Consider the following 22,247-nt stretch of genomic DNA (forward strand, 5'->3'; position numbering starts at 1 on the left):
AGGCGCTGCGCCTCGGCTTCCGAGATTTCTTTGTAAAGGTAGTAGGGTGTGGGAGCTGGCAGGAAGAAGAGGACTTTGGGAGCACCCCCCCTTGAGTTGACACCCGGAGCGCACCGCCCCCACCGCCCTTGCTACGCCACTGTCTATACACAGAAAATGTTTTATAAAATTGAAAGTAACCCTCAGAGGGGGTTAAAGTCATTTCCTAGGTAAAGCAGTGTTTTACCTATAGAAATGGGCTTTCACAAAATTGCCTACATGATATGGGGATAGTACATGTGTATAGCCTGCATAAATGTACTTTTACCTACAGCAAGCTTAGAAAAATCAGGCAACATCTGCCTTGCGGGCAGTTACAAAATTACAGCTGTAAGTTTTACCGTTTTGATTCTTCAGTTACTTTCCTGCAATTCCTTAGAAACCCTGGTTGCAACCATATTCAGAACAGCTTTACTATTTCATGTACTGTATGGTACATTTTCTGTGACAATATGAGCAAATCACATATAAAGAAGATGAGGTAATCTGTAATACTTTTCCTAACATGGATGCTCCCAAGAACTCAGGAAAATTGCAAGGAAGCAATTTTAACAATAAATAACAACTGCACAACATTTGAAATGATTCCATATGAATATTTCTTGTTTAGCATACTTGTTGAAATTGCACACAGTACATGGAAGGTATGCCTTTCTTTTAAGCATTCAAATATGTTAGTACACATCGCCACCTAGTGTATAGATGAAGTTAAAACATGGAATGAAGAAACCAACAAATGCAGTTTAAAAAACTACTAACTCTGTAATATGCTATCATAACTAAAACAAAAGTCTTATTTTCATATATGATCTTCATAGCTCTAATTTTACAAATCAAGTTTTACTATGTATCATATTTGTAGTGATACATGCCTAAAATTAAGAACTGTTCTTTCTGCCCATATTATAGAATAATGGTTCTGAAAAAGACATCACTCTAGGGGAGATCATAGAAATTTTCTTGTCTGAACTGCCTTTCCCAGCTTCTTGAATGTAACAACAGGGCAGTTGATCTGCGAGATCTAATGTGATGACAAAAATGGCAGCTCATATAGAATTTCTTGCTTTCACGTGTTGGTATTTGATTTTAATTGATCTTTTGTATTACATATTTATGCACATGTTTTGCTTTTGCTTTTAATTATAAATTTTCAAAAGAGATTCTGGGGTTCGAGCTTCTCTGCCTGGGAGCACTGAAGCAAAGTTCTTAGAACGCCTGGCTCTTTCGAGCATGGATTCTGCCACCAGGGAATGATGAGGCAACTGTGGCCTATCAAACCAAGGGGAGCTCAGGATTCAATACATGATATCCATCTCGTTGGGGAGAACAGGGACTGACAGAAGGGATCCCAGTTCTTCACCTGAACGTCCCACAGGATCTTGTGAAGTGGTGCCGTCACAGCCTCTCTAGAGGAGAGTTGTAGTCCAGGACCTCAAACATCTCAGCCCTAGGCTTGTCCTCCACCTTGTGACAAGGCTACATCCCAGATGTATAGAATGAAGCAGCAAAACCCTAAACTACATCTCCCAGATTGCATTTCCAGTCCCAGCAATGAGAGCCCAGGGGATAGGCAAGCTGGCCATATACCGTCTCTGACCACAAGAGGGTGGGAGAATGAAGGAGCCCAGTTCCCCTGGACCCGCAATCAGTATATCATGCTGCCCACCTGTAATAGGGAGGGGTGGGGTGAGAAGCAGGAGGAGGATTGGATGGAAGAGGGAGTTAATCAGGCTGAACATGGAAAAGAAACCAGAATGGAATGGGACCCTGAGAGTGGGGAGAGCAGCACCTGAAGGTTTGAAAATCCATATTGTTTTGAAAGTTATTTTGATTGAAATCTGCCTAAAGAGAGAAGCCTGTTTTATTTTGGGTTAGACCTGTTTGCTGTGGGGAAACCATGTTGGGGGAGGTTGCTGGAAGAGTTACAAGCCTGGTTCCCCCCAAGCTGCACCCTGATTATTTTGGAAGGACTATGTGGAATCTGAAAGACTTGTTTGGGCAGGAGGGGGAAACCCTGCTTGGAGGCAAGTACTGATTTTGCTACTGACTTTGAAAAGGAGGGATTTTCAAAGGACTATTGCAGCCCTTCAAGAAAGGGGCAGAGACTTTGTGTTTGCTGGCTTGTACACTAAGAGAGGCAGAACAGCCCTGCCGGGAAAGCCCTAACCCAGGGCTCTGGACTTGAAAAATAAAAGAATATTTTAAAGTATCCACGGGTGGCAACTTGTGGAGATCTGTCTATTCGTGGGAGGCGGCTTCCTCCCCCCACATACTGGAACAGTGGGCCCGTTTACAACCTCCAACTGAATTGGAATGACAGCTGCCATTTCCATGACAAAAGCAGGGAGGGAAAGGCTCTCAGGTGGAGACTTCCTCCTTTCCTCTGGAGGGGTCAGATGGGATACCATATGACTCCTCCTCTGGGAAGTACCTACTAGGGTCCCCATCAGATGTCCATGAGTGCTCCTTTTCCGTGTCGCCAAAAAAACTATTCATGGGAGGACTGAGACCAACCCTGCTTCACGAGAGAGGAACCATGTCCATGTCTGGAAGGGTGTAGCGGTGTAGGCTCCACCCTCGACTCCGGCAAAGCTTCCTCCATTGATGTTGAGCAGGTGACAGCACAGGCAGCTGTCGACACTGCAACTGAACGCACCGGTATCAGAGATTTCACAGCAGGCTGAGGGCCTTGTGGGGCTGGAAGATGAGGCATAGCTTGTGCAAGCACCCCAGATGCTGATGTACTCTGTTGGACAAGCCCCACCAGGTGCTCATGGATCATGGCCCAGATGCATTCATTGAGGGGTGATATCGGGAAAGCCTGGGGTGTCAGATCAAAAGCAGGTTGCTGAACTGTAGGGGTCAGTGAGGGCACCTCCTCGATGGAGTGTGGCCCTCCCAGTGCCGACACTTCTTGGGAACCTCGGTGCTCCAGTGCTTCTGGCATCATGTGTTGAAAGGAATCAATGCTTGTGCTTGTTGGCCTTTGCCCGATGCCGGGCATCGACACTTCTTGATGCCGAGGACGACGTTGAATCCCCATGCATCCTTGGTGTCCGGTCTGATGTTGACTGGACCCAGGGGCCCTGCATATAGCCGGCATTGAGGCAGGAGGAGACCTGCTCGATGCATGCCCACTTCCAGTGTCACATATGGGTCTCGCGAACATAGGGACTAAAGCACCCAATGCTGGTGCAGGCGCTGACACTGATATTGATGTTGTTGATTCGGATCAGGCTCCAAAATTTTCTTTGAGCCTCTCTGGACAGCCATGTTCTTTTCTGCATATGCAGGAAAAGAATACAACTGGCAGGGGAATGTTCTGGCCCTAGACACTGAAGATATCAAGAACAGGTGTCATTGCCAGAGATGGTCCAACTGCACCGAGCATAGTGCTTGAAACCACTGGGAACCTTCGATGGCATGGAAAAGAAAAACCAGATGTGACCAAATTTAACGATTCGATGGTGACTTCAAAGAGGGGCAAAGCACAAAAAAAATGAGAGGGAAAAACTTCCAACCGAAGCTCAGGCCTAAGGGAGCCTAAAGAGTGCGAAAAAATGAAGGAAACCTATAAGTTGGGAAAAACCTAAGAACACTAAAGGGATTGAGGAAAAAAACCATGAAGGGAAAAAGCTGCAGGATAAAAATCTCACAGGGAAGGCACAAAAGTCGCTCAACAAGTTTGTCACGCACCAGACGCTGTGAGAAGCCGCGGACAGCACAGTCTCTTCTCACGGCAGATAAGAGACTGCTGGTCCCACACTCTTACAACAGGCAGGAAGGCACTCGCACATGCACATTGGAAATGGCTCTTAAAGTTATATACACTATTGTAGTGTCTGCATCAGGCTAATTCTCTTTATAATTTCATGTTATTTAAGAAATATTTTTAATGTACTTACTGTATGTAACGTTTTCATTTCTGGTTTGTAAACTTTTCACATCTGATTTGTTTGTAGACTCCTGAGGAGGGCCTTGCGGCCGAAACATGGCTCGTGTTGAGTCATTTATACCTATTAATAAAATTCTGCACGGCACCATTGTTTTGGGACTTTTGTTGTCACCTTTGCTGTTTGTGTGCTGATAATATCTTCTTCTCGCATATTCTTTATAACACTGAGGAACTTAAATGCCTTTATTAGATGTTTCCCCTCGTTTAGGGTATAGACATTTAAATCCTGTACTATTTCAGCAGCCTCCTCTGGTCTGTCTCTACCTTATCTATATGTTCTTTTGTATAGATACAATTTCTAGAATCTAATATAGTACTCTATGGACTCTAAAGTGTGATAAAAATATTACAGTTACTATGTGTTAATTGCAAAAATTAATGCTCAGTAAGTGCAAAACATCTGACTTAATTGTTGGGGATACTCCAAGCAGTTTCCCATTCAGTTAATGCAGAAAACCTTTAACACAATGTGATTAGCTACTCCTATTTAGGCAGCATTAATTGGGCTACAATATCTGTTATGTTAACTGCAAGGGGCAAATTATCATCTGTTAACTGTTAAAAACAGGGTACCTATGTTTACTTTAGCATGAATGAAATGCCATATTAATGGCTAACAGCTTAGTAAATAGGGCCTGGACTCAGCAAAGATTTGTACAGAGGACTTTAGCAACTTTTCTTCAAATACTGTGCTCTTCAATATCTTAACTGACCACTTTTTGGACTTCAAAGCAGAGATTCTGCCAATGAGCTCTGGAACCTGGCCCTATAGAAATTTCTTAAAAAAGGCCCAAGAAGAAAAATTACAAATCACATACAAAGATATACTTACTGCTGTTGGATCCTTCCGGTGTAGCTGAGCTGCAGTTACTTGTTTGAAGCCACCACGGTAACTATTAAAACAAATGAAAACATTTTCTGAAAATTTACCTTAACCAGTAGTGGAAGTAGAAGTGTGTGTGGGTGTGGAAGAGTGACAAGCTTAACAGAAAAATGTACTTGCTTGTAAATTTGTTGTAAATAAAAACTGGAAATCACTAAGTAGCAAGATTCATGCTACTTGATCCCAGGGACAAACAGTGGCTTTCCCCATGTCTATCTCAATAGCAGACTATGGACTTTCTCTCCAGAAACTTGTCCAAACCTTTAAACCCAGATACACTAACTGCTGATATCACATCCTCCGGCAAAGAGTTCCAGAGCTTAACTATTCGTTGAGCGAAAAAATATTTCTTCCTACTTGTTTTAAAAGAATTTCCATGTAACTTCCTCAAGTGTCCCCTAGTCTTTGTACTTTTGGAATGAGTAAAAAGAAATCGATTTACTTCTACTTGTTCTAGATCACTCAGGATTTTGTAGGCCTCAATCATATCTCCCTTCATCCGTCTCTTTACCAGGCTGAAGAGCCCTAACCTCTTTAGCCTTTCCTCATACAAGAGGAGTTCCATCCCCTTTACCATTTTATTTCTCTTCTTTGAACCTTTTCTAATTCCGCTATATCTTTTTTGAGATATGGTGACCAGAACTGAACGCAATACTCAAGGTGCGGACGCACCATGAAGTGATACAAAGGCATTATAGTATTTTCGGTCTTATTCACCAACCCCTTCCTAATAATTCCTAGCATTCTGTTAGCTTTTTTGGCCGCAGCAGCACACTGAGCAGAAGACTTCAGCATATTATCAATGACACTCGGATCTTTTTCTTGAGCACCCCCAAGGTGGACTCTAGCATCAGGTGATTTGGATTATTCGGATTGTTACAGATCACTAATAGTTTCTCTGCAATTTCATATTTGAGTTCTTTCCATACCTAACACTGTTACACCTGCATTTCACTAAGGACTAGATCTAAAATAGATTCCCCCCTCTTGTCGGTACCTGGACCATTTGCTCCAAGAAGCAGTCATTTATTATGTCTAGGAATTTTACCTCCCTAGCACTCCATAATGTAGCATTTAACTAATCAATATTTCTGTTAACATATCTTCATCAGTCTGATTGTTCTGGGCTGATGGATGGTAGTATAGCCCTTCCCTTCACACATGGAATTTCTATTCATAAGGATTCAATGCTGGTGTCTGTTTCATGCAGCTTGATGTCTAGGACTCCTGCAAGCAGCTGCCTCTGTTCTCTCTACTGTGTGTGCAAGTGACCCCACCCACATCCCTGAACTGAACTAGACAATTTCTCATCTTTTCCAATCCCTACTCAAGACAAGTTAAAGATTCAGGTATGATAAGTAGGTCATTGCCCCAGATGGCAGACATTCTAAGTCGGAATCTAAGGCAAGTGGGGGTGAAATGACTCACCCAAAGTCACAAGGAACACTGGTGGAAAAAGTAGGTTTGTAACCTGGTTTCCTTGGTTCTAGGGTTCCTACTGTAACCACTAGGCTACTCTTCCATTTGAACTTAGAAATCCAATCAGCTACCTCTACAGATTATATCTTGGTAGATATCAGGACCTTAATTAGGATGTTATATTCTCAAAGAGACATGCATTCTGAACAATAATATTTCATATATGACCATGCAGAGGAGTGGCCTAGTGGTTAGGGTGGTGGACTTTGGTCCTGGGGAACTGAGGAACTGAGTTCGATTCCCACTTCAGGCACAGGCAGCTCCTTGTGACTCTGGGCAAGTCACTTAACCCTCCATTGCCCCATGTAAGCCTATTGAGCCTGCCATGAGTGGGAAAGCGTGGGGTACAAATGTAAGAAAAATAAAAAAAACACATTCCTTGAAAAGTTGCTAAAATCATTTTGTATATTGCAGGGTATTTACAAGTTAGACACCATAAAATAGTGCAGTACAGGAAATATAGAATATAAAAAGCTTACATACAAAACAAAATGAAAGTCTAAAGAAACACTAAAACAAAAACAAGAGAAAAGTCTCATAGATTCTTTTACCTGGTCCCTCAGTGCTTTGACATTAAGGAGCCCTTTTACTAGAGATTTGGACCATAGGTATACAATAGGACATGCAACATTTAGCACACACTAAGCTTTAGTGTAAGGGCCCCTAAATCAATTAGGCTACTGTAACTCACTTTATCATGGTTTGAAAGTTATCATCTGTGAAAAGGTTACAAATTATTCAAAACTCAGCCTTTCAGTTCTAATATAATGTTGGGAAAATTGATATCACTTCTTTGTTATGATCAGAACACTGGCTTCCTGTATCATATTGTAAGAAATATAAGATTTTACTTCTGACTTTCAAGGGGCTGTGTTCAGGAATACCAGAATCACTTTCTTCTACCCTACATCCCTGTAGACCTCTCCACTCTCAAAGTTCTCATCTTCTTATACTCTTTCACCTTTATTTTTCTGTTGGCATTTCCATGCCTTCTCACTTCCAGGAAGAACTTTCACTATCCTCAATCAAGGCAAAACTGAAAACTTTATTTGGCAAGCTTTTGGAATAGTCTGATTGAGGACACAGTTGGGAATTGTAAGTTCCTGTTATTATATTATGCTGTCTTATTTACACATAATTTACATAATTTTGTTGTTAGTTTTATGCTGTATATTTTATTTTCTATTTAATATATGTAAATTTACCTTTTCCTTTTATTGTGCATTTTAATTACAAAAGGGGAGGGGGTTAGTTATAAAGCTGTTTTAAGGCTCTAACCAGTGCTATTTGCCCCTGTTGTGTTAAAGCACTTTAATGTTGGTTGCAGTGCACTAACACACCAGATACATACCCACCAGTCATGTTATAGCAAGTAAGAAGAAATTAGGTCTCGCTGCTGCCGCTTGTTTAAAATTGCTGCCGAGACTTCAAGTCTTGCGAGGCCACTGATTGAAGTCTTGGTAGCCATTTTAAACAAGCGGCAACAGCGAGATGGATCAGCAGCAGCGGGCAGGAAAGAGTGGGGATCTTTCCTGCTCTAAAGCACGCCACTAGATCACCAGGGTGACTTCAGGTATGTGTAGAAAGGGAAAGCATAGGTCAGTTCAATGGTGTGGTTCCGCAGGAACCCCACAGGGCCTGGGTCCATCCCTGCAGGATTCCAGCTGTCCCCGCACCCGTGCAGCTCTCTAATGTGGAGCCAAGAGTTACCTAGTTTAGCATGAATAACTATCTGGATAGTTACCTGGTTAGCATTAGGTAACTATCTGGATAAAGTTAGGACAGCAAAAGGCTGTCATAACTTTTTTCGGCTATTGGTCTGAATAGCACCAGTACCTGGATAAGTGCCAGTGGTTGCATTATGTCTGGATATTCAGTGCCAATATCCAGATATAAAAACCCCTGGCAGCTGGTGTTTAAAAAAAACACTAACCACTGTGTGCTGAATACTGACCTGTATGTAGTCATGGGAAAGAACATAATTTCCAATAGACTAAATGGACAAAAACAGAGGGCAGCCATAGGGCTTCTCCAAAGCGGGAACTGATGTGCATATAATGTGAAAGGCTTTTGCCTTTTCCAGAAAGCTCCAGAAGAATCCATCCATTTCATACAATGAAGTGAGCCATGCATGTGACTTGGTGTAGTGCCTGCCTTCAGAGAAGGTTGTGTTTTCAGCCTGCATCAAATTCATTTCAAGTATAACCCAAGCTGCATGCTTAAATTTGGACTCGCACCTTACAAATATCAGCTCACACTAAAACAGTGTTTTTATCAGCCTTTTGTGGCCATGTCCCCATGATCATAGCCAAATAAAATTAAGTGACCCCTCCCCCCCAAGAGATGCAGAATAATGGTGTACCTATGGAGAGATCACCCAGGTCGCAACCGTAAACACAGGTTTTGGGACCCCGACCCACAGTTTGGGAAGCTCGGCACTAAAGAAAAGAGTATTACTACATTGTTGATTTGTTTTTGATTCTGCAATACAACCAAAACGGCTTACATATTACATATAGGTACCCTATTCATTTTATTATCAAAACAAATGGAAGCTAGGTCTTTAACTAGCAATTTTCTGCTCTGTTCATTCTTTAATACTAGTTGGCATTTGGCTTAAGACCTAAGTGCAGGTCTGAGTTTTGTATGGAGGGCTACCCTATCTTGGGGGACTTGTACAAAATGGGGTGAGGATGGTTTTCATGTTCTGCCATCTGACCCCATTAAAACAGGCTTATGTTATGACCATTGCCAGAGCAGAAGGATTAAGCTTCCCAATTAAAAATGTTAAAAAGACCCCATTCTTAAGTGCAGGCTCAAATGAAACTCAGAAACACTTACCCAGAATGTGAAGAGTACACTTTCTGTTCCCATTTGTTCCCAGAAAAAGCAATGTGTCTTGTATTAATAACAACAACATGGTCTCCACAGTCACCTACAAGTTGCAATGATATAGATATAATACAGGCTGGACAGGTTGATAACATGCAAACACTTCACAATGCAAAGAATATAGTATCATATGGCTGAGAAAGCTATAATGGTTGATGATTATTAAACCAAATGTCATTTTAAAGATGTAAGGCTTCTAAATGGGATGGGAAGCAGCATCAGATTACCAAAAAGAATCAGTTTTCCAATCTGTTTCTCAGAAGTTTAAGATCCGCAGAAGGTGGTCTGCTCTGCACCCCCTCATCATCAGAATAGGTATTAGTAAGGATAATATTAGTAAAGCACACTTTTTCATGTGCTGCCCCAGTTATATGGAAGCTATTCTCAAGGAAGCCCAATGAGCCCTTAAGAAAAGGTTTCTTACTAAGGAGTCCTTTTACTAAGCTGCGTTAAAAAGTGGCCTTAGTGTGCTATTACATTCTTCCAAATCCTCCCAAGGAGCTTCCCACTGAAAGGTAGCTTCCTTAGATGCCACTTGGATGCTGCATCTGCTGCTCAGTGTCAAAGCCATAACAGTCATCTAGCTGTGCCAGCAAAGGCCGTCTTTTTCTTGACAGCTGACTCCTAAGGTGGGCCCCAAAATAAAATATAATTTGGAATATTCTTTCTAATGTGTATCACTTTGCATTTGTCCACATTAAATTTCATCTGCCATTTGGATATCCAGTCTTCCAGTTTTCTAAAGTATGCCTGCAATTTTTCACAATTTGCATGTGTTTTTGACAACTTAGAATAGTTTTGTGTCGCCTGCAAATTTAATCACCTTGCTCATCATTCAAATTTCCAGATCATTTATAAATATATTAAAATAGTACCGGTCCTAGTACAGATCCATGTAGCACTCCATTATACAGATCCCTGTGGCATTCCACTATCTACCCTCCACCACTGAGAAAAATATAAATTTCTGTCTCCTTATAGATAGCTCCAGAAGTAGAGAAAAACAAACTTGCCTTGTCCAAAAGGGGTCTATGAAAATCAGTTTCCTGATCTTATCTGAGTTTTTGAAGAGTCTTTGCAAGCAATAGATATGTATACATGTAATCTTACCTTCAAATGTACAAGGAAGGCATCTTTGGCTACTTTGCTCTGAGTCCCTAGTTTGAACAGAACTGAGGGACTTTCCTGTTCTGAGAAGTTGCAAAAAGATCTACAGCAAATGTGTCCCACTTACAAAATATTTTCACTACCCCAACTCCAGCAACGTAAGAACTGCCATACTAGGTCAGAGCGATGGTCCATGTAGCCCAGAATCCTGCTTCCAACAGTGGCCAATCCAGATCACAAGCACCTGGCAGAATCCCAAAGAGTAGTTAGATTCTATGCTACTGATCCCAGGGCTAACCACTCATGTGGTTGCAGTACCAGGCTCATTTTGCCAGGATTCTTTCTGCCCTTGCCAGATCTGCAGGTCTAGGAGTCATCCTTTGAGAGATGGTCTGGTTCCAAATTTTGAGAGTCACCTAACACAGGAGGTACGAGCAGCCTGCTCTCCCAGCTTGTTGATGAAGAACATGGCTATCTGGTTGTAATCTCCACAGAAAATGAAAAACTGACAATGCAGCATGGGAAGAGATACACATGTGTGATGGGATGTCATAAAAAGATTACAAAAATTTTTTAAGCTGCAAGAAGCTTTTTCCTACTTGGGTTCTGTCAGATGGTGTCACCCATGCTGCAGGGATCTGTATGTGTGAGGACTTGAAATTTCTCTTGTCCTTGGAGAACTCCTTGTTTTTTTTTTCTTTTCTGTAGAGGTTACCATGTTTTCAAGGATGGTTATAAATAAGAACATAACAATAGCCATACTAGGTCAGATAAAGGTCCATCTAGCCCAGTATCCTACTTCCAACAGTGGCCAATCCAGGTCACAGGTACCTGGCAGAAACCCCAATTAGTAGCTGTGACTTTTGTGTAAAGAATCTTTTGAAGGTATTTTGTGAAACTGCTAAGAATTACAGTACTACTTTTTAAAAAATTTATTTTAATTTTGTATATATGGTTGCAGTTAGTGTCCCTCTTTTGTACTGCAAATAAACATTTTTTCAGGTAACAGAATGAACTTACCAATGCCTCAAATTGTTTGTACTGAAGATTGTTATTTCTAAGACATATTTCTAATACAAGACCTTAAGAAATGCCATGCTTGGATAGAACAGTCCATCAAGCCCAGCATCCTGTCTTTGACAGACCTTAATGCAAAAGTTATTTTTCTTGTTGCTTAGTCTTAAAAATAAGAGGTGGTGATTTCCCAGGTCTTCATGGCAAAAAACTATTAACAGACTTGTCCTTCTGTAACACGTGCAAACTTTATTGAAAAGTGTGCTATTAATTAGCGTTGCCAGCCCTTCTAGTGTGGCTCAAAATACCCTAAAGACACTTTCTCCAGAAAATACAGAGGACACAGCCAGCAAAGAGCTTTTGTTTTACTCTACCTGTTTATAAATCATACACAATGTCACTCACTTTAAGTTGTAGTATCTGCACCTTCAATTAAACTACTTTTCTTCAAAAGCTTACTTACTTATTGCATGATACACAGGTTTATGTTTTCCCTGGAGTCGAACTGAGGACATGGTTGCAATTTTTCCAGGTGGCTGCATCTTAGCATCTATGAGATACCACACCCTGGCAAAGGTGGCCCATTGCTAGAAAAACAAAGAAAAGTTTGGATTAAAAAATAAGGACCTTAAGTACGAAGCATTTTCCCCAAAGATACAAAATGGGAATAACATTTCAGTACACAGGTGTCAAAGTCATTTCAACGTCAGGCTACACTGAAAAAATTTACTTTATGTGAGCTGAATGGGAAAGAGGAAATTTGCATAATTATACATATATGAATAGTGCAGAAATATGTTTCCTTTATACAAATTGTCATTTTTTCCTAACATTTTTGGTTGTCTATCACATCTGGCCCCTTTTGGAGGGTTAAATGATGTGATTAATGCTGAGAATGGAAAAGAGGGACAGACTAGGAGAAGAGGAAAAACTTTGAAGGGGATGTGAATAAAAAAACAAAAACCTCAAAGAAGAAAAAATAGATAAGGGAATTCCAGTAGGGGGTGGTAGGATAGCAGCTGGGGAGAATAAGGGGAATTAGAGAACAGATAAAGGAGATGGAAATGGAATGAGAAGTGGGAGAAAAAAAAACAAGCTGGGGTCTTTAATCAAGAAGGATGATCCATTTGCACCCCACAGCCAGCCCCAAGCCTAATGCTGGGGAAGTGAGGAAACAGAAGGGATGCAACATTCCTCACGCTCCCCATCTTGCTGTACTTCTTCCAATTTCCCCCTCTAATCCTATTACTCACTCCCTACCTCTATTCCCCCGCAGCCTCTTCGATTCTCTCAATCTCCTTCCTCACCCACCATACTTCTACATTCACTTTCTAACCATCCCCTATAGCCCCCCTGAATCCTCCTTATGTTGCTCCTCACTCTTGTCATTCATACTCCCTTGCAATAAATAACAGCTTAACAAGTAGCAAGCATGCAACACTGAAAAGGCAGGATTCAGATCTTTGCTTCTCCAGTGTCTCTATTTGTCAATGTGATCAGTAGCCTATTCTCCCTATGTTGCTCCTCACTCTTGTCATTCATACTCCCTTGCAATAAATAACAGCTTAACAAGTAGCAAGCATGCAACACTGAAAAGGCAGGATTCAGATCTTTGCTTCTCCAGTGTCTCTATTTGTCAATGTGATCAGTAGCCTAACTCCATAACCACCACTGAAAGGATGTGACTGAAATTTGGCGTTCATTGTAACATGTCAGCAATACACACTGTTACCAAATATCATCAAAGTCTATCCACGAAGAAGGTACCTCCAATGTGTGTTAAGATGGGCTCTTAACAGATTTTTTGTACCTAAAAACATGAAAACCACTAGTAGCTGTCAGTGAAGAGAAGCTTGCTATTAGATCAAACTTGACATCTGCTACATTCCTAGTAATACTGGTTCATTTTTGAACAAAACTTTTATTTTTGGAGTAGTCATTTTAAAAGGGACATGATAAAAATGGCTTTTTTTTTAAACATACCTATGGCAAACAGGTAAATATGCAACTTTGAACATAAAGAGCAAACAGACTTATCTTGCTCTTTCTCTATTGAATTCTTTGATTGGGTGACTGGAGAATTGAACCGTGGACGTGCTATAGACGTAATCTACTTAGATTTCAGCAAGGCTTTTGGCACGGTTCCCCACAGGAGGCTCTTAAATAAACTGGTTGGGCTGAAGATAGGAACCAAAGTGGTGAACTGGATTAGGAACTGGTTGACGGACAGGCGCCAGAGGGTGGTGGTGAATGGAGTTCGCTCAGAGGAGGGAAAGGTGAGTAGTGGAGTGCCTCAGGGATCGGTGCTGGGGCCGATTCTGTTCAATATATTTGTGAGTGACATTGCCGAAGGGTTAGAAGATAAAGTTTGCCTATTTGCGGATGATACTAAGATTTGTAACACAGTGGACAATCCGGAGGGAGTGGAAAACATGAAAAAGGATCTGAAAAAGCTAGAAGAATGGTCTAAGGTTTGGCAATTAAAATTCAATGCGAAGAAATGCAAAGTGATGCACTTAGGGAGTAGAAATCCAAGAGAGGCGTATGTGTTAGGCGGTGAGAGTCTGCTAGGTACGGATGGGGAGAGGGATCTTGGGGTGATAGTATCTGAGGATCTGAAGGCGATGAAACAGTGTGACAAGGCGGTGGCCGTAGCTAGAAGGTTACTAGGCTGTATAGAGAGAGTGTGACCAGCAGAAGAAAAGAGGGTGTTGATGCCCCTGTACAAGTCGTTGGTGAGGCCCCACCTGGAGTATTGTGTTCAGTTTTGGAGGCCGTATCTTGCTAAGGATGTAAAAAGAATTGAAGCGGTGCAAAGAAAAGCTACGAGGATGGTATGGGATTTGCGTTACAAGACGTACGAGGAGAGACTTGCGGACCTGAACATGTATACCCTGGAGGAAAGGAGGAACAGGGGTGATATGATACAGACGTTCAAATATTTGAAAGGTATTAATCCGCAAACGAACCTTTTCCGGAGATGGGAAGGCGGTAGAACGAGAGGGCATGAAATGAGATTGAAGGTGGGCAGACTCAAGAAGAATGTCAGGAAGTATTTTTTCACGGAGAGGGTGGTGGATGCTTGGAATGCCCTCCCGCGGGAGGTGGTGGAGATGAAAACGGTAACGGAATTCAAACATGCGTGGGATAAACATAAAGGAATCCTGTGCAGAAGAAAGGGATCCTCAGGAGCTTAGCCTAGAATGGGTGGCAGAGCTGGTGGTTGGAAGGCGGAGCTAGTGTGGGCAGACATATACGGTCTGTGCTGGGGCTGGTGGTTGGGAGGGGGACTAGTGCTGGGCAGACTTATACGGTCTGTGCCGGGGCTGGTGGTTGGGCGGCGGGGATAGTGCTGGGCAGACTTATACGGTCTGTGCCAGAGCCGGTGGTGGGTGGCAGGGATAGTGCTGGGCAGACTTATACGGTCCTGTGCCAGAGCTGGTGGTTGGGAGTGGGGTTGGTGTTGGGAGGCGGGGATAGGGCTGGCCAGACTTATACAGTCTGTGCACTGAAGAGGACAGTACAAATAAAAAAAGTAGCACATATGAATTTATCTTCTTGGGCAGACTGGATGGACCGTGCAGGTCTTTTTCTGCAGTCATCTACTATGTTACTATTGGTTTACTCTGCATATATTTTTGCAGTGTAGCCTACATTACAACCCCGATCCAGAGGTTTCTTTTGGGGACAATTTATCCAAATGGATTAATGTTGTGCATACTATGACAAGAATGAACCTCACTCCTAATGCTATACGCCATCATGTGATGGGTCTAGGTTTGATTCCAGAGCTAGGGAGGATATATGAATTATGACAAGTGGTTAACTCCAAGTCAACTTATTTATCAATAGCCTTCTAGGCAGAATACACTAAAAACAATCATTAGATATCAGAAACTCTAAAATCTATACATGCACACAAAAAATACAACACAACAAATAATCTACATACATCTCAATGCAAGGCTATTTCAAGCAACCCATCCATCCATCGCGGCCTTCTCTCTCTGTACAGCACTTTCACCTCCTAACATCATACCCCTATATATGGCTTTCTGAACAAGTACGTCTTCAACAATTTCTTGAAAGCACCCAAGTCTCTCTAATACACTCTGAAGCAACTGATCCCAAAATCGTGGCCCGGCAATATAAAAGATAGAGCGTCGGGATTCTTCCAACCTAACATCTTCACATGTTGTGATCTATGAACAAATTTTTGTTAGAAGTGCTAACTGCCTTCTTGGCTGATAGACGCAGCATCGTTTTAAAGCTAAAGTAAGTAACGTATCAACACCTTAAATATCAAATACAGAATTTTAAATCTTATTCTGTACTCAACTGGCAGCCAGTGCAGCTGTTTGAACACAGGAGTAACATGCTCATTACGACTACCATCTCCAAACACTTTCAGACACTTGCAACGCTCTAAGTTGATGCCTTTTAATACCCTTTTATGCTAAACAATCCTTTGTACATTCTTGTCTCATAAGCAGAAAAGCAGTGAGCCGGGAACACCACAACAAACACATTACCAACACCACCACTATCACTCACCTGAGCGGCCCGTGTAACCCCCGCCATGTTTCCTCAGTCGGTCATCATCAGTGTACGTCCCTCAAAATCTTCCGCCCAACAAACCGAGTGCCGCGTAAATTGCGTCATAGAGAAAGGAGATCTGAGAGCCAAGCCCCGCCCCCATCTCGGGAACTTATCTTCTTCTGGATGTTGTTCTCAGCCGGAAGAGTTAACACTGGTGATAGACAGTCTAGCGGGGCGGAAGTGCGTCGGCTGTGGCGGTGCGTTTGGATTAGTGAAAATTCTCTCGGGCTGCTGGAGATGTGTGTGGTAAAGTTTACAGTTGTCGAGGGGTGGAAAGTTTGGGATTATTTGGTTGCGTTCCTGTGGTGGAGTTTTCAGCAAGTATTGTAGTTTGTTAAGGAGCTTTTGCTAACGCCTGGTTTTCTGTTCGGTCTCTGGACTTTGCCTCTGGTGAGAGGATTTCTGTGCTTTTTGCGGCCCCGCGGCTGAGACTATGGACCACTTCGTGCTGTTTGTGAGCTGGCAGAGGAGAGCCGGAGTCAGCGATGGAGGCGAGGAACCGCTGCTGGGAGGTGAGCTTTGTTCTTGTGATGGCTATTAATCTGTTGTCTGTCCATCTCTATAGCCCACACCCACCTTTTTATTCACTGTGTTATTGCTGGTGCTTTCGCCCCCTCTCGATAGAAGGGAAAATTACCTTTTTTTACAGTATAATTAAGTCAAACGAAGTATCTCATAGATGTAATCTTTGGTGGTTTGTTGAAACCCTGTGCTCAGTATGCAGTGGTGGCTAAGAAAGCAAATTGAATGTTAGGGGAACTACTGCACCATGAGTGTTGTGCAAAATTTTGGTCACCGCGTCTCAAAAAAAATATTACAAAATGTACAGAGAAGGGTGACAAAAATGATATAGGGAAGTCAGCCTATCCCTTTGAGGGAAGAAGGCTAAAGAGGCTAGTGCTCTTCAGCTTGGAGAAGAGATGGCTGAGGGGGAGATATGATAGTAGAAGTCTATAAAACACTCAGTGAAAATGGTAGACATGAATCTCTTGTTTACTCTTTCCAAAAATACTGGCACTACGGGGCACACAATAAAGGGACTAATTTAGAGCAAATCAGAGAAAATATTTCATCACTCAATGTGTAACTAAACTCTAGAGTTTGTTGCCGGAGAATGTGGTGAAAGCAGTTAGCTTAGCAGAGTTTAAAAAGGTTTGGATAATTTCTTTAAAAAAAAGTCCATAGTCCATTATTAAGATGGACTCGGGGAAAATCCACTGGTTTTTTTTTCCGAGGATAAGCAGCATAAAATCTGTTTTGCATATTGCCAGGTACTTGTGACCTAGATTGGCCATTATTGGAAACGGGATACTGAGCTTGATGGACCTTTGGCTAGTCCCACTATGCAAGGCTTATGTTTTTATCTGAGCTGTTCTGGCAGGACTTGGGGGGGGGGGGGGGAAGTTACCATGAAAGCATAATTTCACACACTGCTATCAAAAATAGATCCTGTGGAATACAATGAACAGGTGTGGGGGGAAAAATAGGTTGGAATTTGATAGGCCATTTTTCATATCCTTTATCCACAACTACAACAGCTCCTATGATTGAAGTATGGCAAAGAAACGAGCCCTTAAAGTTGCAGCTCTCATTACAGCTTCTGTCTCTGTCCAGACTGAATGCTTGGATCAAGGCAAGGTTCTGGTTTCATGTGATAAATGTATGCGCATTGAAACCCTCATGAAAGAAGTACAAGAACTAAGAGAGCAGGTGGCAATACTAAGAAACATCTGTGACAACCAGAAATTCATCACAGAGATACATGTTGAAACATTGGGGACTTCCAGCAAAGGGAGAGAAGATCTTGAGCAGCTAGAGCACAGCTGGACTCAGGCCACCAGGTTCTGTAAGATCAACCCTCCAATTCCATCTCCTGTTGAACTGAAGAATCGGTTCACAGTCCTAGAGGCAGAAAAGCTAGAAACATCTCAAAAATAGGAGGAAACAACAATCAAAACTCCCAACACCACTGGACAAGTGACCAGTAAGAAGCAAAATGTAGTGGTGGTTGGAGATTATCTTCTGAGGGGTACTGAGGCACCCATTTACTGACCACATATATTCAGGGAGGTATGCTGTGTGCCTGGTGCCAAGAACATAAGAGTAGCCATAGTGGGTCAGACCAATGGTCTATCTAGCCCACAAGTACCTGGCAGAAACCCAAATCTTGGCAACACTCCATACTACAAATCCCAGGGCAAGCAGTTGCTTCCCATATCTGTCTCAGTAGCAAACTATGGACTTTTTTCCTCCAGGAGTTTCTCCAAACGTTTTAAAACCCAGGTGTCCATCTATCAAGGAATTGACAGAGTGTCTTTAGCAGCAGACTGGCTAAAGTACTAAAGAGGGCTTTAAACTAAACTTGCTGAGGATGGGTAAAAAGGCCCCAAAGCCATAAATAACCCTCAGGAAGGTAGGACGTTGAATGCCCCTATAGAAGAGAGAAAAAAGAGTAACATCTGGAGATCCTTGTATACCAATGCCCGCAGTATGGGAAACAAGCTTCTAGATCTAGAGGCTACAATGATAGAAGCAGGCGTGGATTTGGTGGCGGTCACAGAGACAGGGTTCACTGAGAACCATGACTGATATATAGCTATACCTGGCTATAGTCTATTCAGTAAGGGCAGAGTATTTTTTTTTTATTTTAGTTATTTGTACCCTGTGCTTTCCCACTCATGGCAGGCTCAATGCGGCTTACATATACAGGTACTTATTTGTACCTGGGGCAATGGAGGGTTAAGTGACTTGCCCAGAGTCACAAGGAGCTGTGCCTGAAGTGGGAATTGAACTCAGTTCCTCAGTTCCCCAGGACCAGAGTCCACCACCCTAACCACTAGGCCACTCCTCCACTAGGAAAAAAGGGTGGACGAGTGGCATTATATGCTAAGAATAATATTAAAGTGACGGAACTGCAGGACACATAGGGTATGGAATAAGCACTGGGTTAAACTGGAAAGAAAAATTTATTTACATCTGAGTAATATACAGATCACCTTCACAGTCAGAAGAAATGGACAGAGACTTAATTGAAGACATCCACAAGATAGCTAGGAAAGGGGAAGTACTACTGATAGATGACTTTAGAATGCTGGATGTCAATTGGGGTGTCCCTGCTGCAGTGTCGTTCAGAAGCAAAGGGATCTTGGATTCCCTACAGGAAGAATTGTTTCAGCAGTAGGTAATGGAACCAACGTGGGATGGCGCTATTCTGGACCTGGTGCTTACAAACAGAGAGAGTGTTTCTGATGTCACGGTGGGAGACCATTTGGCATCTAGTGATAAACAAATGGTTTGGTTCAATATTAAGACAGAGGAAAAGGCTTATTCAGGATTGAAGGTCCTGGATTTCAAAAGAAACTAACTTTGCTGAGATGGGGGAATCTCTCAAGAAACAGTTATTAGGATGGGAACAGCAGTGGACAAGACTGAAAAGAGCTATTTTAAAGGCAACCAACCTTTATGTTAACAAATTACATAAAGGAAAGAGGAAAAGAAGGCTGCTCTGGTTTTCGAACATAGTAGCCAAAAAGGTAAGGAAAAGGAGGTTAGCCTTCATACGTTATAAGACGATTCAGAAAGAAGAGGCCAGGCAAGAATATGTGGATATGCTAAGAGAAGCTGGAAAAGCTGTCAGGGAAGCGAAGAGGCAAATTGAAGAAAAGATAGCTAATATGGTAAAATTGGGTGATGTTTTTCAGATATGTAAGCGATAGGAGGAAGTGCCATAATAGCATTTTGAGGCTCAAAGCTGAGGCGGAGGAATTTGTGGAAGCTGATAAGGATAAAGCTGAACTGCTTAACAACTATTTCTGTTCTGTGCACACGGATGAAAGGCCGGGGGTAGGACCACAAAAAACAAATGCAAATAGAGTTGGATGTATTGTAGACCAAGACCCGTTCTCGGAGGACTGTGTTCATGAAGAGCTAGCTAAAATAAAAGTAGACAAAGCGATGGCCCCTGATGGGATGTATCTGAGGGTGCTCAAGGAATTCAGAGAAGTTCTAGTGGCTCTGCTGACGGACCTCTTCAATGCTTCCTTAGAGTCCGAAGTGGTCCCGGAGGACTGGAGAAGGGCGGATGTGGTCCTTTTGCACAAGAGAGGAAGTTGGGAATTACAGACCAGTCAGTCTGATCTCAGTGATGAGTAAACTAATGGAAACGCTTTTAAAGCACAGAATTGTGAAGTTTCTTGAACTGAATGGCATGGATTGTGAGGTTTCTTGAACTGAATGGCATGCAGGATCCAAGGCAGCATGGCTTCACTAGAGACAGGTCTTGTGAGACAAATCTGATTTGATTTCTTTGGGTGACCAAACAGTTGGACGTGGGATGGGCATTACATAGTAACATAGTAGATGACGGCAGAAAAAGACTACTACTACTACTATTTAGCATTTCTATAGCGCTACAAGGCATACGCAGCGCTGCACAAACAAAAAGACCTGCACGGTCCATCTAGTCTGCCCAACAAGATAAACTCATATGTGCTACTTCTTGTGTATACCTTACCTTGATTTGCATCTGCCATTTTCAGGACACAGATCGTAGAAGTCTTGCCCAGAACTAGCCCCATTTTCAGGACACAGACCGTAGAAGTCTTGCCCAGAACTAGCCCCACCACCCAAACACCAGCCCCGCCTCCCAATCTCGGCTAAGCTTCTGAGGATCCATTCCTTATGCTCAGGATTCCTTTATGTTTATCCCACGCATGCTTGAATTCCGCTACCGTTTTCATCTCCACCACCTCCTGTGGGAGGGCATTCCAAGTATCTACCACTCTCTCCGTGAAAAAATACTTCCTGACATTTTTCTTGAGTCTGCCCCCCTTCACTCTCATATCATGTCCTCTCGTTCTACCGCCCTCCCATCTCCGGAAAGGTTTGTTTGCGGATTAATACCTTTCAAATATTTGAACGTCTGTATCATATCACCCCTGTTTCTCCTTTCCTCCAGGGTATACATGTTCAGGTCCGCAAGTCTCTCCTCATACGTCTTGTAACACAAATCCCATTAGATGTAGTGTACTTAGATTTCAGCAAAGCCTTTGACACGGTTCCACACAGGCGACTCATAAATATAACTGAGTACCCTTGGTATGGAACCTAGAGTAACTGACTGGGTTAAAAATTGATTGAACGGAAGACAGAGGTGGTAACAGTATAGTGGTAAATGGAGCTTGCTCTGAAAATAGGGACATTATCAGTGGAGTACCGCAGGGATTGGTCCTAGGGCCGGCTCTTTAACATCTTTGTGAGTGATATTGTGGAAGGGCTTTCTGGAAAGGTTTGTCTCTTTGCGAATGATATCAAATTTTGCAACAGGGTGGATGACATGAGGAAGGACCTAGTGAAGCTTGAGGAATGGTCCAATATTTGGCAACTAAGATTCAGTGCTAAAAAATGCAGGGTCATGTACCTGGGTCGTAAGAATCTGAGGGAACAGTATAATATAGGGGGTGAAGTACTTCTGTGTACAAAAGAAGAGCGGGACTTGGGGGTGATTGTGTCTGATGACCTTAAAGTTTCCAAATAGGTAGAAAAAGCGACGGTCATAGCCAGAAGGATGCTTGGGTGCATAAGTAGAGGGATGACTAGCAGGAACAAAGAGGTGATAGTGCCCTTGTCTTTGATGAGGCCCCATGAGTACTGTGTGCAGTTCTGGAGACCACATCTATTGAAGGATATAAACAGGATGGAGTTGGTCAAGAGAGTCGCTACAAAATTTTGTAAGCTGTCTTGGGCATAAAACATATAGTGACAGGTTTATGAACCTCAACATGTATACGCTGGAAGAGGAGGGAGAAAGGAGATATGATAGAGATATTTAAATACCTCAGGGGCATTAATGTACAAGAAGTGAGCCTTTTTCAAATGAAGGACAACTCTGGAATGAGGGGGCATAGGATGAAGTTAAGAGGAAATAGGCTTAGGAGAAATCTAAGAAAGTATTTGTTCACGGAAGAGGTGGTGGAAGCATGGAATGGCCTCTCGGGGGAGGTCGTAGAGATGAGGACTGTGTCAGAATTTAAGAAAGCATGGGACAAGCACGTGGTATCCCTTAGGAAAAGGAAGAATTAGTGGTTACAGAGGATGGGCAGACTGAATGGTCCATTAGACCTTTATCTGCCATCATATTTTATGTTTCTAATGAAATTGACAAGAAAAAGTGGAGAAGTTAGTACTGTGTCTATTTTGTGGCAACATGAAAACTTTAGATTTTTGCTGTTGCAGGTACAGTGGAACCCTATTATAACGTGATGATTGGGATCTATAAAA

General features: G+C 42.4%; 2 protein-coding genes across 3 annotated transcripts in view; one reads left to right on the top strand and one right to left on the bottom strand.

Moving 5' to 3' along the window:
* The window catches only part of MRPL13 (mitochondrial ribosomal protein L13), a 55,637-nt gene extending 39,607 nt beyond the window's left edge, over positions 1-16,030 (bottom strand). Inside the window, exons 1-4 of the mRNA XM_030218605.1 lie at positions 15,924-16,030; positions 11,833-11,956; positions 9,198-9,291; positions 4,827-4,887 (exon numbers count right to left, since the gene is read on the bottom strand). Coding sequence (XP_030074465.1) covers positions 4,827-4,887; positions 9,198-9,291; positions 11,833-11,956; positions 15,924-15,950 — 306 coding nt within the window. The 5' untranslated portion in view covers positions 15,951-16,030. The remainder of the gene's footprint in view (positions 1-4,826; positions 4,888-9,197; positions 9,292-11,832; positions 11,957-15,923) is intronic.
* Positions 16,031-16,122: 92 nt separating this feature from the next.
* Positions 16,123-22,247, top strand: part of MTBP (MDM2 binding protein) — a 177,210-nt gene continuing 171,085 nt past the window's right edge. For both annotated transcript variants that reach the window (XM_030218586.1, XM_030218595.1), the window contains exon 1: positions 16,123-16,480. In XM_030218586.1, the coding sequence (XP_030074446.1) occupies positions 16,402-16,480 (79 nt within the window). In that variant the 5' untranslated portion in view covers positions 16,123-16,401. The remainder of the gene's footprint in view (positions 16,481-22,247) is intronic.

Source organism: Microcaecilia unicolor, chromosome 1 (assembly GCF_901765095.1).
Source record: "Microcaecilia unicolor chromosome 1, aMicUni1.1, whole genome shotgun sequence".
NCBI classification, from domain to species: domain Eukaryota; kingdom Metazoa; phylum Chordata; class Amphibia; order Gymnophiona; family Siphonopidae; genus Microcaecilia; species Microcaecilia unicolor.